The sequence below is a fragment of the Lagopus muta genome, chromosome Z (assembly GCF_023343835.1).
Source record: "Lagopus muta isolate bLagMut1 chromosome Z, bLagMut1 primary, whole genome shotgun sequence".
NCBI classification, from domain to species: Eukaryota; Metazoa; Chordata; class Aves; order Galliformes; family Phasianidae; genus Lagopus; species Lagopus muta.
The window spans coordinates 40,839,224-40,856,185 of NC_064472.1; the positions used below are offsets into that span (position 1 = coordinate 40,839,224).

The window sequence follows — 16,962 nt, forward strand, 5'->3', positions numbered from 1 at the left end:
CTTACTGCCCTCTACAGTTATGTCCTTCAATGAAAGGAGGAGAGGATATGGGGGTCCATCATAACCAGTAGCAGAACTAAAGGTAATGACTTTAAGTTACAGCAGGAGAAGTTCGGGTTGGATATTCAGAAAAATTTCTTCCCAGAAGGAGTGGTGAGGTGTTGAAACAGACTGCTCAGAGACATGGTGGAGTCACCATTTCTGGAGATGTTAAGGAAACATGTAGATGTGGCCCTTAGGAACATGATTAGTGGGTACACTGGTGATATGTAGACAGCTTAACCAGATGATCTCTAATTCTAAAAAAAGATAATCTCTTTTTCCTACTTTAATGATTCTATGATTTATTAAAAGAAGAACACTTTCTTTTATATCAGTTTACCTGGAGCAGCTAAATATTTTACCATGTATCACATACAACAGTATCACATTAAGTGTCCTTACACTTAAACTTATTACTTAAATAACTGCGCATATATATATTATACTTTATGTACAATATAAATTACAAAAAATATGCTGTACTGACAATACAAAATGTATTCAGTGTAACCAGTACTATACCAGATAACATTAAGCATGGTCTTAGAAAAATCCATTACAGAAACAGATAGATAATAAAGCTCAGCAAATAGAAGCAAAAATTAAAAGTCCAGCAAGTAAGAAACAGAAGGAGGAAGGCTCAAAGGGAAAACTATTAGAAAGAAAAAACTCAATTGTTTACCCTGACTCTGGACCAAATGAAGGATCTTTGCAGTAACATATCTGGCATTATCTGCTTCTCCCAATACAGAGTCCAAATTGATCTTCTCTAGCTGTGACAGCAAAGACATAGTCCGAGAACTGGTAGAAACACTAAAAGAAAGATTTTTTAATCTTCATTTATATATTAACAGTAAGCATGTTATCAAATACTAGATCAGAAAATAAATAAAAACCAAATACCCACAACAACAACAGAAAAACCCAAACATTAAAAGCAGAAGTCCCAGAAGTCCCATGTGAAGAGTACACAGCACATCTACTTTCCTCCTGTAGTTTATACTGATTGGAAAACAGGTGTACTTCTCCACACAAGGGCTGCTCCAAAAGCGTCCTAACTGTTATACTGCTCCATGACCTACAAGTAGGTGCTGGTGGTATGGCAACAGCCTTTGAACATTCCCACCAATATTATGTTACACTTTGTTGCCATGCAACCAATGGCAACAGAGAGGCAGTCTGAAACAGAAGTGTGTACGAAGCAAAGGTGGGTAATACACATACAAAAAACACAGTTCAAAACCCATTGATGCTCATCAGTGTTTACTGAACATCTGTGGAGACCAACTAGTGGGTGTGAGCATAATGAAGAGGTGAGTGGAGTGTATTAGCAGTGACAGAAGCAAAATTGACGGCTCCTGGCAGTTTCTATGACTAGTTTTCTTACAGGCTGGTCTTTCTGAAGTGAAAAAAAAGATTATCATTCATAAGTAAGCCAGCGTTCATTAGCTAAAGACTTCATTTTAAGTTAAAAAACAAACAAACAAACAAAAAAAAAACTTCAGGAAGTCCCCAGATGTATGATCAGAGTTTGGGTTTGTTTCGAACACAAGGAGTGTTTTGGCCTGTTTTGACATAGAATGTTTAATATCACTACTTGCCTTGCAAATGTACTTCACATCAATTATTTATAAAGACGGGTAGATTACACAGAAAGAAAGAATGTAAATATTTATAGTGCTAAAATAAAGTTTGTCTAGAAAACATTTTATCTCCTCTTCAGTTTCAGGCTACAACAATTATTTAGAATAGTTTTCAGATTCATATTTCTATAAGAAAGTGATTTTTAGACAAACTTTTAACATTTGAATTATAGTCATACAATTAAATAGAGGAGATTACTTTGAAGGAGAAACAAAAGTAACTCTACACATTTGTATAATTAAAATTCTGCAATAGTCAACAGTAGATCATGTTACACACACACACACAGTCCTGACTGCTTGCAGTGGAAGTATATAAGATTGACTTTGTAAATACAGTCAGTCAGTATCTCTTATAATAATGCGGAATTATTACTTCTTCATTTGTATTTTCTATGTGTGAAAAGGCTTCATAAGCTATCACCTGTTAAAAAAAATTAGTTCACATACAGACAAAAATGTTAAAATCAAGGTTTTAAAAAAAAAAAAAAAAAAAAAAAAAAAAAGCTAACAGCAAAGGTCATGCATCTGTGAAAGCAAACCAGTAATAGTTGCTGAGGAAAATGTTTCCAAAACTATTACTTTCCCACACTGACATCTAAATAAGCAGCATAATTTAAAAAACCCTTCAGATTATAGATGATACTTATGATCTTTTAACATCAGTAGTAAGGAGCAGCAAAACTAATTACAAAGCTTAAATCAACATCATTTGGTAGACTTCAATTTAAGAGTATTTTTTGATCTAAAATAAGTGTCTTCCTCAAATATCACATAATGTGTATGATTAAAGCATAATCATTTCCAGTTCTTTCTCACCACCCAATATCAGGTTGAATAGTAGTAATAAAGCAACAATTATATGCCTAAGCTTTGTTCTGCTTCTTTTTACTCCTCTGTTTATTCACTGCACTCAAAACACTTCAAAATTAACCCAAATCCTGTCAATCTAATATACAGAGAGACTTTGAAAGGACATTAACTTCACCAGCTCCAAAATGAAACAAGAAAGCACCCAGCTAACTCACAAAGAAGCTATGGCTGGTGGGCAGGGGAGGGAGGGTGTGCAAGTAACCACTGCTTTGTTATACCATTAGTCTAACAGTGAAACACCTCCAGCTGCCAAGTAGGAAACTACTATGGATAGCAACAAAATGAAAGAAGAAACAGAAGTTGTTCAAAATATAAAATTAATTTAAAGAAATAACCACTTCAAAGCAAATCTGATTTTTTCCTTCTATTCTAGCCAAGAATCAGCACTGGTACATGGAAGTAATATACCACTTAGAGACAGTTAATACCTAACATAATACCTTTAAACTTAGCAAAAGCTTTGAGGGGGCTAGGAAGGGTATATAATCCTCACTGTAGGCTACTATAACAATTTAATTCCAACAATTTAGAGGTATAATCTTCTCCTGGAGCTAGAATTTCTAGTAAGAGCAACCAGTGCTAACAGTTAGGTTGAAAATTGTTTTAGGCTATTCATTTTGCAAGAAGTCCTTGAGCAGAAATATAGCCAAATAGATTATATATCTTCATAACACCCAGTTAAGCATTCTTGAAAATGATAGCAGTACTAGAGTCTGCGCTCAAATATGAATCAAATTCCTCTTCTAAGACTGAGTTTTTCCTCCTTAAAGTAGGAATTAGACTTCTATTAAACTCTACACTAATATACCTAGTGGTACATAATACTGTAATAGCTTTCAACGCCTGTACTGTAAATTGGAAGGGTTGTAGGACACAACTTATGATAGCCAGCCTGACCAACTACTCCTGCGCACAGCATCACTGTGAGAACAAAATGCAGTCCTAATCTACTGTGGAAGCCTTTCAGGTACCTAAAATGTAAATACGTATATCTTGTCAAATAAGCAACCCAGTATCTCTCTATAGATGATATATAGAGATATATAGAGATATATAGAGATATATAGAGATATATAGAGATATATAGAGATATATAGAGATATATAGAGATATATAGAGATATATAGAGATATATAGAGATATATAGAGATATATAGAGATATATAGAGATATAGAGAGATATAGAGAGATATATAGAGATATATAGAGATATATAGAGATATATAGAGAGTTCTTCAAAATAAAGGAATTCAGTGTTCTTAATCCAACAGCTAGGTAAAACAAAGAAGTAATCAGAGTGGCACAGTAGTCACTGTGTACTGTCGAACTAGATTTCACTTTAAGCTGCTGACATTCCAGAAACTCACAAGAACATCCTTAACATTGCAGCCAGCCTTTTGTAAGAGACTAGTTTTCCCACAGTGTAAAGAACCACTCTGTTTAAAAGAGACTTTTTCTTTTTTACCTCACCCATTGTAAAACTTTCTTGTAAGAACACTCCATAGTCACTGAGGCTTACATAGCTTCCACTATTTCCAGTCATAAAGTCATAGCTACAGTACACCAGAATAAGCTTTGTGAGGTCACTGACACTATTCTCAAGAATATAAGCAAAATAGTTTGCTCTTCCTGATAGATATACAATCAACCTGTCCTTAATGGCCTGCAAAAACAGTGACAGAATAACAAAGACAACTGTACTGTAAAGCTTTGCAAACTTTAAAGTTTTGATCACTGCAGTTTAACCTTAATATTTCTGTCCTTCCTCACTACAAATACGAATACCTACTGTTCTTTATCTGTCCCAATAATATTCCTCTCAAAATATAATATCTTGCACAAATATTTCCATCAAATAGTTAAAAACCATTTTCTGCATTTCACAAAAGTACCTTGAAGTCATTTGGTCTCCTTCAATGTTTTGCAGATCTTTTGAGATACAAGTTGTCTGCAATTTTAAGAAGTACTCCTCTCTTTCACTTCATTAGCTGAACCTCATAGTATTTTCATTCAGTTATGGCCAGTAGAAAAAAATAAGCATATCCAGAAAAACTCTGCACCTTTTTTTTTTGTGATAGTGAATGACTGCTACCACTTCAGTCACAGCTGTATTCTAGGATACTTAAATGGAGAAGCAGCCTTATCTTCCCGATGGCAGTATCATACACAGAGATGTCTAAAACTTCATTAAAATAATATGTACATACTACTTAATGCCTCTGCCCTGCTCATAGGAACTATTCCCCACAAAAAACACGAGATAAATTCTCAAGACATCTCAAAACACATTTGCCTGTTGAAAGCATCACCTGTTTTGTTAACTCTTCCAGAAACCTATGCAAAGACCAGAAGCGACTGATCTACAGTTTCTTCTCCCTCACTTTCACAGACACAAGAACTACATTTGCTATTTGCCTCAACAAGAAAACACCTTTTCTAAGTAAGTCCTTTCATCGCAGTGACGTTCATTCCAGCCCCGCCAACCTCCATAATGTTTAAGCATTCCTACTGTGATTATGAAAAAGTACTGGATGCACAACTCGCCATTACCCACTGTGTAGCACTTTTACCAAACTATGTGCAAACACCAAAGTGTCTGCTCATGATGAGAAAGATAACTAACATCTGTCACAGCTGTAATCAAACATCAGTTATCTCAGAATAGTTTTAGGCTACTCATCTTTAGGAAGTCCTCCAAAACAACAGTCAAATGGAGGAAGTCAGTTTCCCGACTGTATTTACTTTCTCTCAAATCACTGTTTGCTGCTAGCCAATACATTTACATATCAGGAAATGTTTTCTTTCTCTACAGCAAAGCCTTGTGCATTCCAGCATGCTATGTGCAGTAAATCCAGTGTGCCTGCAAAAAGTTGATTTAAAGTAAGGTAGAATTCTCCCTCCCTTCCTCCTCCCCAAACTCCCTTCTTTTTTTAATCTAATCAAACCATTTCCAAAACTAACTTTCCTTCCAACCATCCCCAGTTACCACTGTCTTTAGAAAGATGATATTCTGGATTGGTTCACTGTTATCTCTGGAAACAATCAATCACTTTTGTGTGTGTATGACTTAGGGAAAAATTATTTTCAGTTACAGGGAATGAAAGAAAAAATAAGAATAAAAAAAAAAACTTAAGCGGCCATTCTGCAAAAATATAATCTTCTTTAAATACTTTATGTACTACAGTCAGTAATGTTTCCAAGAATATCCATGGCTAAGAGATTGACTCTGCATATGATAATGTCTAAGAAACTGATACATCCTAAGCAATAAGTTTCTTTACTGTTGTTTTGGTTACAACTTTTGCACAAACAAGAATAATCAGTCTTTAACATCAAGATGATGTTACTACAAGAAACAAAACATAAGACTAATCTAAATGTTTTCACTTAAATTTTTATATAACCCTCTTACAAATTTTAAATCCACCCCAAGATATAAGATTTATCCAGAGCACAGCAAGTACTTCTCACAAATTCGTTCACTCATTTAGAAAAGAACTGGAATTTCAGAGGACTATGATTGAAGCCAAAATAGCCTATTTTGCTGCACTAAGAATTTTTCTAAAACACCAGATCAGATGGTTTGATGAAACAAAATGGTTCAACCTCTGCTAGCTCAAGAAAAAAATAAAACTGAAAGTCCTTCAGCAGTTTCTTGATGTTGTGTAACTGTGACATGGTCTTCCACAGTTAATCACATAGCTTTTTAAAATGTTAAGATGAGCTATCAGAAAAGTAACAAACTCTCCTGTAACTTCATTTGCTCGTGCTGTTGGATTGTAGAATTGTTGTGTAACAACATTTTGTGACTTCCTGTGCAGTATTATAAAGTTATCCTTTAATTCCTTCAGTAAAAATGTTTTGTATGTTTCACCAGTACCTGCATGAAATTATGAAATTCATTGCTATTTCTTTCAATGAAATAAAATGCATATTAACATACATATGGATATATCTGAGAATAACTGCTGGAGCGTTTTAAGTGTGAGAAATTATGTGTTAAAAGTGAAGTTACGTTATGCTAATCAATGTAAACTTCCTCAGAAGGAACAGCGCTCTGGGTGTGATCCCACCAGGGCAGAGTAGAGGGAGAGCAGAATATCAACTCACTCTCATAAGGGATAAACAATATTTTATTTAACATAAAGACTGCTTCTTTACAAACCTCAAATGTCTTGATTCTGAGAGATCACTAAACTCACCTTTTTTCTGATGATGCTTTTACTTTGTTCATATCGGAAATCTTATTCTTCAAATCACCATCTCCAATAACCTGGAAGATATTAAACAATCACAAATTATTGATATCCATTACTATTTATTGTTCATATGTTATTAATATATTGAATGTCTCTGCATTAGGAATGCTAGATTATTCACACTGATCATCTTCTCCACACAGACACGAGCTCTTTCTCTCTTCAAAGTCACTTTTAAAATATTGTATTGTAAGTATGAGCTGTAGTTCCACATTATGATTTAGTCCTACCAAGCTCCGAGTTTGATTATAATAAAACAGAAATTAATGTCAACAGATTTAACAGGCCGTATTTTCATTCCCATAACTGTAAATCATCAAACAAAGCTTCTGCTGAAGCTAATACATGCACTTTTAAAAACTTTCTGGATAATGTGAGATACCACGAAGTACTTATTTCTGACAACTATTCTGCACATCTACGGTAACAAGGAATAGCACCACAGCAAGAAGCACAGAGTGTCTCGTGTTCTTATTTAAGCAAGACCTGAATACATTTCTTGGACAGAAACCATACCGTGCTAAGGACTCAATTTTCCTATCCTTTTAAGGACATAGTGTCCTCAGGGTACACTGCTTCCTCAAACAGTGCCTCTGAGCAATTAAGGTTGCAGTCTACAGGACCATTAACTGAACCTCAGTACTTCCATTTGAGGTCTAATATGAATAATAAATACTCCACTGTGACAACAACAACAAACCCAGAAATGTAACATTAAAATCACAATGGTGTACTCAAAAGGGCACAGGTTAGTTTTAAGACAGGTGACAGGATAAAAAGGGGCAAAAAAAAAAAAAAAAGATATTCAAAGATACAGGTGGTGAGATGATATTGCACTTATTCTCTTGGGAAATGACAGCAAGAAATATGCACACCCCGTAGACAAATTTGTAAGACTTTGTTCAGCACATATAATAACCAATTTTTGATTACTGCCAAATTCCAGTGCTTAATTCCAGGTGCTAAAAGTCTAAAGCAGGTGAAGTATGAGGGAAGTTTGTTTCAAAGCTTACCTGAACACAGAATCTTCTTAAAACCCAGTAAGCAATTGCTCAGCTTTTCAAATATTCCAGCTTCACTCAAGTGAACAGCTGTCATAGATTAGTTCAAGTAACCTTCAGGTGCACGCTATCTTGGCTTCCTTTAAAGAAAATGAATAGTTAAAGGAGAATAGCTGTGTTCACCACACAGCAGACAATATGACAAAAAATACAGTTGGGACTATTCAATCCAGACTGCAGGTCTTACTTCAGGGGTAATACATTAGATTCTTGAATTCAAGTAGCCAAGCACTGTTTAGTTTGCAATGCTGACCTGCTGTCATACAGATGATTAACAGCCTGACAGTGCCAATACCGTCTATATATTATACTGTGCAGAAATACCTTACAAGTGGAGCCAGCAACACAGTTGAACTATGCTGAACAGCAAGGTCTTAATTTCTTGACTCTAAATTCAACACAGAATACTGAACTTTAGTTAGTGCTAAGATACAAACAGTCTGGGTCAAGCAGGTAAAAAAAATAAAAATGAACACCTCAACACAAACACACACACACACAGAGAAAAAAGGATCAGGAACAAAAGAACAAACACACTACATAGCAGCAATTCAGAGGGTTGAGTAAAGTAACTAATTATCTCTCTAACATTCTACTAGATGATGCAAGAAATCACACACTGATATTAAAACTTTAAATGCTATGCTTAATTTGAAGAAAGGATTCCTAGGAAGGTAAAGACAACAAATAAATGGGACATAGCTAATGCAACTTGTTTGCCAGTGATAGCATAGAAAAGAGTAAACTACCAGCAGTCACTGCACACTAGGAAGAACAACCAAAAGAAAATAAATAAATAAAAGGAGTGAACCAGAAGAGAGTAGAGGGTGATGAGTAGTTAAATTTCAAGTTGGATTCTGTGGAATCTCCCACGGTCATTTCATACAGCCTGTGGAACAGTATCCAATGGCAAATTCCTCATAGTAAATTTCTTCAGGCAGCTAAAGTTCAAAATCAGAAGCTGTACTTACGTAACAATGCAATGCTAAGACACATCTAACTTCTTGTAGTCCATTTCATTACTTTCACCTTACCCATTCCCCCCCTAAAAGTAACAACATGCCTGATGTGACATGTATTTGCTTTCCTCTCAAGTGAATTCTTTGTCACTGAGCCACCAACTCAGCTTCACTAATCTTTCCAGTCCTATGAAAGGTATGGGAGAACCCTAATCAAAAGGGCCGAAGATACACCCAGTACCTCTCATGAGCTTCAGGATGTGCTGAAATGCAAGTGCAACACAGAACCTGCATTCCTGCTTGTTAGACAAACCACCACAAAGCTATTACATAACAGCTTTCCTCATTTTATAAAATTATTTTCTTCTGTTCAGAATAACAGCTAACAGCCACCACTTTATTCACACCTCGCATCCAGGGCTGTTGACTGGGAGTGCCTTGTAGACTACTGAGACATGTAACACAATCTACTTCAATGCTAAGTTGATTTCTATATTAGATGAACACCAAGATGCTCAGCATCTCCAAGACAGTAATAGCTCTGGTCAGACATTGAGACAGGATTCACAGGAAATATTATTGACATCAGCTAGGTAGCAACTGTGCGGAGAGGGAAAGGACAATTAGTAATTCTGGCACAGTGCTCTTAATATTGTGTATTAATTCCATTCCACTAGTACAAGTGACATGACCTCAGAATTTCTGGGAGAAAACACAGAACAATGATGAAACAGTCACTGAATCCAGGTGTTACTATCCATGTTTATGAAAAACCTCAAACCCACTTCTTGCGTGAATAAAGAAATTCACAGATTTAAGCTTTTATTTGCTGACTGCCAGGTTTGACAATTCCCTTTTTCCTATGATCTCCCAAGACCACACAGCAAGTGCTCATGTTACTTGTTATCCAAAGCCTTCAAAAGGGACATCAGCTTTTTCCTTGGTCTCACTCAGCCACATCTGTTGAGCAGAAAAAAAATGTTTCTGATACTTTTGTGAATCTAAATGCACCAGTTTTGGGGAAGTGGCACCTAAAATACTATCTCTTTCAAAAGAAAAAAAAAAAAAAAAGCAAACAAATGAGAACTCTCCTCACTAAAATCAGGTCATTTCCCTTGGTTTGTCTTACATACTTCTTCATTTTCACAGAAATATCAGGAATCATAGAATGGTTTGGTTGGAAGAGACCTTTAAGATCATCTAGTTCCAACCCCCTGGTTGGGAGGCAGGGAAACCTCTCTCTAGACCAGGTTGCTCAAAACCCCATCCAGCCTGGTCTTGAATGCTTCCAGGGAGGGAATACCATAGTGCACTAGAAACCACCAAGAAACCACCAAAATCATCAACTTTACCATTCACCTTCACAGAATCACAGAACTGTGGGGACTGGAAAAGACCTCTGAAGATCATAAAGTCCAACCTCCACTATAGCAGATTCCCTAGTAGGCATCCAGATGGGTCTTGGGTATCTACAGAGAAGGAGACTACACAGCCTCTCTGCCCAGCCTGCTCCAGCATGTCACTCTCACAGTGAAGAAGTGAAGTGAAGAAGTCCCTCCCTGGAATTTCCTGTTTCTACTCGTTGCCCTTTCTACTTTTGCTTGCATCAAGAGCCTGCCCTCATCGATTTTACTCCTGCACTTGAAAGTTCATAAACAGCGATAAGAACCCCGCTCAGCCTTCTCACCTACAGACTGAACAGTCCCAGGTCTCTCAGCCTTTCCTCCTTTCATACAGGAGGTGCTCCAGGCCCCTCATCATCTTTGTCACTTTTCACTGGAATTTTTCTAGGAGATCCATGTCTTTTTTGAACTGGGGAGTTGGAGTATTTAGGGCTGAACAGTAGGCCTTGAACCAAAGCAGACCTACAGATGAACCTCACAACCAAATGCTATACCAAACATGCAATGCAATATTTATCTTTTTTTGCTGTTTTAACATTAATATATATATAGATGCCAATCAATAAACATCTCTTGTAACACCAGCAACACTAACCAGAGCAGACTTCTTTATTTACAGGCAAGTTTACAAGGGAGTAAAACCTTGTGAGCAGTGAGATCAACTGACCTTGTTGAGAAGAATGTGGCTAAAGCCCAAATAGATCGTTGCTCCCCTGGTTCATCCTTGAGCAGTTCCTTCTTGGGTGGAATCCAACAGGAAGATAATATGAAACATTCCCGCACTTGAAATTATGCAAGCTTGTTTATCCAGCAATATAAAAACTGGACCCCATTTTAGTGAGTTCAGAGACCTCATCTACAAGTGAACACACTGTATAGGATGTTCTAATTGCTGAAAAAGGCTCTCCAAATCCTCTCTGCAACCAGAGTTCCCTGGCAATTGCAGATTTGGATGATGGTAAAGTATTCGGGCAATTGATGATGTATCTTTCTTAATCACTACAGTTTATCTTGCAGAGTAATAACTAGGTTCATTAGCTTGTTCTTTTATATTCTTTTTGTATCCTTTCACCTTGTTTTATTCTTGCTGTACTATTTCACTTATTATTTTATTTTTTTAATGTAAGTAAAGATAAACTTATTTAATTTGATGCCTGTGTTCTTTATGCTGACCCCAACCACTGGCAGAAGAGGTGCCCAGAGCTGGACCCAGCAGTCCAGACATGGCCTCACCAGGACAGAGTAGATGGGGAGACCTCAACCTGTTGGCCATGTTCTTTCTATTGCACCTCAGGATACCACAGGCCTTGTTGGCCATAAGGGCACACTGCTGGCTTATGGCCAACACGCTGTCTACCAGGATTGCTAGGTTCCTCTTCGCAGAGCTCCTCTGCAGTAGGTCAACCCCTAACCTGTACTGATGCATACAGTTATTGGTGTATAGGTGCAAGATTGTACACTTGCTCTTGCTGAATCTCCTTACATTCCTCTCTTCCCAGCTTTCTAGCCTGTGCAGGTCTCACCATCAGCCTCCTCCAACCATCAGCAAACATGCTGAGCATGCACACTACCCTTTCACTCAGGTCACTGATGAAAATGTTGAACAAGATCAGACTCAGCACTGACCCCTGGGGAACACTGCTAGCTACAAGTCTCCAACTAGACTCTGCCAGTCAGTTAGTTCTCATCATCTGCCTAAAAATGAAAGTGGAAATTTAAAATTAAAAAGTAAATCTTAATACTTCATATGCTCGGTCACAGAGGTTTTCTTGCATCTTCTTTAAGATTCTGATACTTAAATCAACACGTATCAGGATAAAACTTTCTAAGCACTCTGGAAAGTCATTTTAAAATAAAATTGAAGATATCAAATTAAACCCAAAGCAGTAACATACATGCCTCACCTGTATAAGAACTTACAGTCAAATGCATTAATTGAGTATTTTCTTCCCTCTCTTATTTCCCATTAATTGCTAGTGGGCATTTAAAAGCCCATTAGACCAAATTCAAGCCTTACACTAACTTTCTTATAAAGCAAAAATGCATGATCACAGATGTACAGTCTACACAACAACACTGACAAAAATGTATGTATCTAATATGTGGAAGACACAACAAAGAATACAGAACAAAAGTACTGACAACAAGTCAGTACTGAGCATTTTTACTAAGCATTTTCTTAACATCATATATGAAAAATTCTCATGTATTTCACCCCACATCTGAAGCTCAAGATGTTTAATTTATGCAAAGCAGTCCTACTTCAATATTTCAGATATCTTCCCCCCATTCTTTGCCACTGAAACTTGAAGTTTTTGATACATATATACCTGCCAGTATACACATGCTAGTGGAGACCAAAGTGAGTAGCACTGGTCAGCTGGAGCAAAACAACTGCCACAAAAACAGAGGTGCTGAGAAGTGGCACATGTAAAACATGCCAGATGAAGCCAATGCCTGAGTCCTGCCGAGGTTGAAAAAGCCCCGAAACTTTTATGCTAGAGTCCTGTTATTAAAACTCTCTTTTAGAGATAATCTGCTTGGCCACTGACATTGGAAGACATTTTGAGTTCATATAAGCTAAATTCATATACATAATTGACCAAAATATTTTAACATAGGAATGCTGTTCATGGAAGAATAAATGTAATTAAAAACATTAAAATATCTTATAATTTTCTTAAAGTTTAGAAAAAGAGTCCTTAAAAAAGCCAGATACTTCTGAAATTAATCCTAGTTAATACTATGACTTTCCTACAAAGTACTCTGAAATTACATTCTCAAGTCAGTTCACTAGATCTCTTTATCAAATCAGCGGGAAAATCAAAAATGAAAATAAATATGCACAGCCTACTGATATCCTTCAGTTTGCTCTTCTTATAGGATATTTAGATTTCTCCATTTCTTTTTGCCAGAAACTCTTTTTCTTAACAAATTTACTTTACATTTTAAGGCCTGTACTTCATTGAGCCTTCTCAGTATTTCAGAAATGCATTTTATCACAATAGATGAGTTTTAACTATCAGATTACAAATCATATGAGGAGATAAAACCACAATTTCAATATGTAAATCTGGATCATTAAGTCTGTAAAATCTTTAGAAACATTTACCTCTACATACATTTCCATGCCTTGGTTTGCATTTAAAAACAGGAGCATCCTATCTTTAAGATAAGCACAAGAAGTGCAGAGCAAACAAATATTTCTTTGCTATTTACCACATAGTAGAAGCAAGCAGCTGAGCAAAATAACTGTAATTTTTACAATCAAAAAGACAAATCTAATATGTGAAAGACACAACAAAGAATACAAACTTCAGAGGATAAAACAGTATAAAATAACAGAAAATAAAAATAGACGGAAAAACAGATATGAAATAAGAAACAATGTAATGATTTAGAACTTCCTAAATGCAAGGCAGCAAAAAGTTGTGAAGTCAGAGCTCTACTAAAATCTGTTCATGGCTCAGATGATTGACTGTATTCTTCAGTGTGCTTCCAAAGGACAGTCCTATCACTCACATAAGGGCATGTGACCCCCCCCCCCCTTCCCTCTACTTCCCGCACCCAGCAGAGCTTAAAACAGAAGCAAATAGGCCTTTGATAGGACAGCATTTCACATACCACAAAGTCTGAAGGTGTTTATGGATCAAAATACTCCTTCCTTTCCAAGACCCTGAAAAAATCTGTTTGAACACAACTTCAAAGAAAAATCAGTTACTGCCTTTTTCTTGTACCCACTGTTATAAATATTTATATTAGAAAACAAGGTCAGCTGATTAGTTTACCCACTGCTGCATTATGACAAAGTGCCGACTTTCCAGTGTGACTAGATAAACTGCAATATATACTCAGACATTTAGAACAACACACACTGAGCTCCACAAGAGACTGAAGCACCAAAGCTCTGTGCAGCAGCCTGTCAACTATGCCATGCAGCCTATTATCACCAGCTATAAAAACCAAGTCTGATATATTCTGTCTAAAAAGCTGTAAATATCTCAGTCATCTCCCTTTAAAAAAAAAAATCAATGATCAAAACCAACACACAGAGTCACTCAACAGAAAAAAAGCAAATTAAGAAAACTGCACTTAGTTTCTTGCATAGAAAGACACTCCTAGAAAGTTACCAGCACCCGATATCCATACTCCTCAAGACATGAGGAACTTGTCATCGTCATGCTTAGGGTATCACATTCAAAGCTTGCTTGATTTAAGATGATAGAAATATTGCAAAAGTCAGCTGCTTATCACACAGATAACATAACCTCTTCATTAGGCAAAAGGTGAGTGGTACAGGGCCAGGAGGGGAGCTGGGAGCAGTAAAAATAGCCAGGAGGAGAAGGACTATCATTAGTCTATCATAATATTAGACTATAGACTATATATCTAATATATAGACTATATTAGACTATCATTATCATTAGTAGAAACAAAGCACTTCCCTCCACCAAGTCCTGAACAACAAGTGGAAACACCAGCAATTTTCCTGATTTCTTGGCCATGTCTCAACAGCTCACTGCTATACCTCTGAGGTGCCTGCCAACATCAAACTCAGTGTCTGGTTTTCTAGATCACACTGTCAAAGCAGCTCAGGTAGGTCTACAAAGACATCAGGCACCCACACTTGTTATTTCACCAGCTGAGCAATGAGAAACCCCAGTGGAGAGGGGAAAAAAATTAAAAAAGCAAACAATGGCTCCACGTTGGAGACTTACAAACTGAAACATATTTCCAGCTCTTATAAGATAAAGATGATTCTGCTAATTAGTAACCAGAAATAAAATCATGTCACAATCCATAAAACCTCTCAGCAACCATTCACATTCTCAAAAATCTGATTTGTACACTTGGCCTGTTAACTGTAGGTGAAAGTTATAACAGTAATGCCTCTCCCCTCCAGTACACACAACACTGGACAACACTTCTCTAAAATGATAGGATTTTTTTAAACATTCAGCAAAACTCTCACATGTATCTCCCAATGTATTAAGGTTTTGGGATAACACCTTCAGAACTCATCTCCAGAGCTATTGCAAAAGAAAGGAAGCACCTTTGTCCACAACTTTCCGCCTCTTTGCGTAGAGCTGTTACAAAACTATCCACACGTCATGTTGAATTGTCCCTGTATCCAGGACACACGCTGAACAGCTCATAATCTCCTTGATGCTTAGCACTGGATATCAGACAGTAAAGCTGAGCATAGTGGCAGGGCTTGAAAACAGGCCCAGAGACACACTGCCATTACAAATCCCTCCTAAGCACTATCAAAAGCAGCTGCCTTGCTCGGCACTCACACACTCATTCCAAACTTCCTCTCTAAGTTCCTTAAGGAGTTTAAATGCTTCAGTTACTGCGGTCATTACTCCAGAGCATAAGTTGAATAGCACTCAGCTCCTTCAAACATTAGCAATCCATATCAGAGGGGCAACCTCTTAAGAGCAAGGGGCTCACAGATAGTGGAAATATGAGAAAATTTTCAACTTACGCATGTCAAGAGGAAAAGAGCAGATGGCTGCCAGACACCTTCAGCAGAAATACAACCATGCCCAGAACCTGCCTCCCATCATGAGCCATCATAAGACATGCTGCTGACAACTAGTTGGGCAAGTGCAAGCTGAACATCTTCTCTAGGCTGAAATCCAAACACAGGGTGAAACAGCAAGCTGTTCTACCAGCCCAGAGGGCTTCAAACCTCCCTGAGGCCTCCCTGCTCTAGCTGGAGCCTCTTACACTTAATTTTGGAAAGGGGTAAACTAACTGCAACAAAAATCAGCCAAATGCTTCTACAAGACAACAGCGTATTTTTGTTTGTACACAAACCAGACCACGTAGAAGACAAATTTAAGTACCTCAAATCGGACAACCTCAGCACGAGCACTGCCCCCTGTGGTTGGGTGCCGCTTCACACAAACAGCCACACTTAGTACTCCTTATTCTGCCATCCTCGCGTTGCTTTTTGGAAGAATAAAAACAAAGCTCAAAAAAAAAAAAAAAAAAAAAAAAAAAGTTCTTAAGCTGACATAAAAATTAACTCACAACAATGAGCTAAGACACTAGAAATGAAGCGTTTTATGTGACAAAATGCCCCTGATGTTACACAGCAAGGTCTCCAGAAAAGGAGACTGCCTTGCTGCTCCATCACAGACCCGAACAGCAATAAGAGAAGCCAGCGCAGAGCGCACTTGCTCACGAGCAGATGCTGAGGCGCTGCCTCCTGCTGCACCCTCAGGGCCTGCCGACGGACAGAACAGTGTCTGCGGTGTCACCGTGCGGCAGTGACACGCAGCGCTGCGCTGCCAGCCTCAGCAGCAGGCGGCCCTCCATGCAGCATAGTGCAGCTCGCACGCCGCCGATCTATTGGAGCACTGCTGCTGGTAAACACTCCTAGCTGGTAGCTGACTTCCTCAAAACGGACGCATAAACACACAAAGCCTGCGCTAAGACAAGCCTATCTAAAAGTTTCAGAGTGTTTTTACCTCGCAAGGGTACGCAGAACCTCACCTCTGCCCCACGGCACGATGCCGAGCTTACAGCTGGCGGTGACAGGTTCACTCACATGTCTGAAACAACAGCCGGCACTAAGGAAAAACACTACTTCCCCACCGCAACGCGCTGCTCGCTGCTTAGCTTCTCTCCGAAGCGCTCGCAACGACACCTGCAGCATACAGCTATGCCAAATTCCCACGAGCGGTAAAGAGAAGCAGAGCAGCGCACGAAGG

General features: G+C 37.8%; 1 protein-coding gene across 11 annotated transcripts in view; it reads right to left on the reverse strand.

Annotated features, from left to right (window-relative positions):
• The window catches only part of AGTPBP1 (ATP/GTP binding carboxypeptidase 1), an 85,098-nt gene that overhangs the window by 42,104 nt on the left and 26,032 nt on the right, over positions 1-16,962 (reverse strand). For 4 of the 11 annotated variants that reach the window (XM_048930842.1, XM_048930839.1, XM_048930838.1 and 1 more), the window contains 3 exons: positions 7,831-7,958; positions 6,761-6,831; positions 725-855 (listed from right to left, as the gene is read on the reverse strand). The exons of 1 other annotated variant lie outside the window; for it this stretch is intronic. In XM_048930842.1, coding sequence (XP_048786799.1) covers positions 725-855; positions 6,761-6,792 — 163 coding nt within the window. In that variant the 5' untranslated portion in view covers positions 6,793-6,831; positions 7,831-7,958. Of the gene's footprint in view, positions 1-724; positions 856-6,760; positions 6,832-7,199; positions 7,221-7,830; positions 7,959-16,092; positions 16,196-16,744 lie in introns of those variants that run through there. 6 more of the 11 variants (XR_007373860.1, XM_048930837.1, XM_048930846.1 and 3 more) reach the window with 4 other exon arrangements.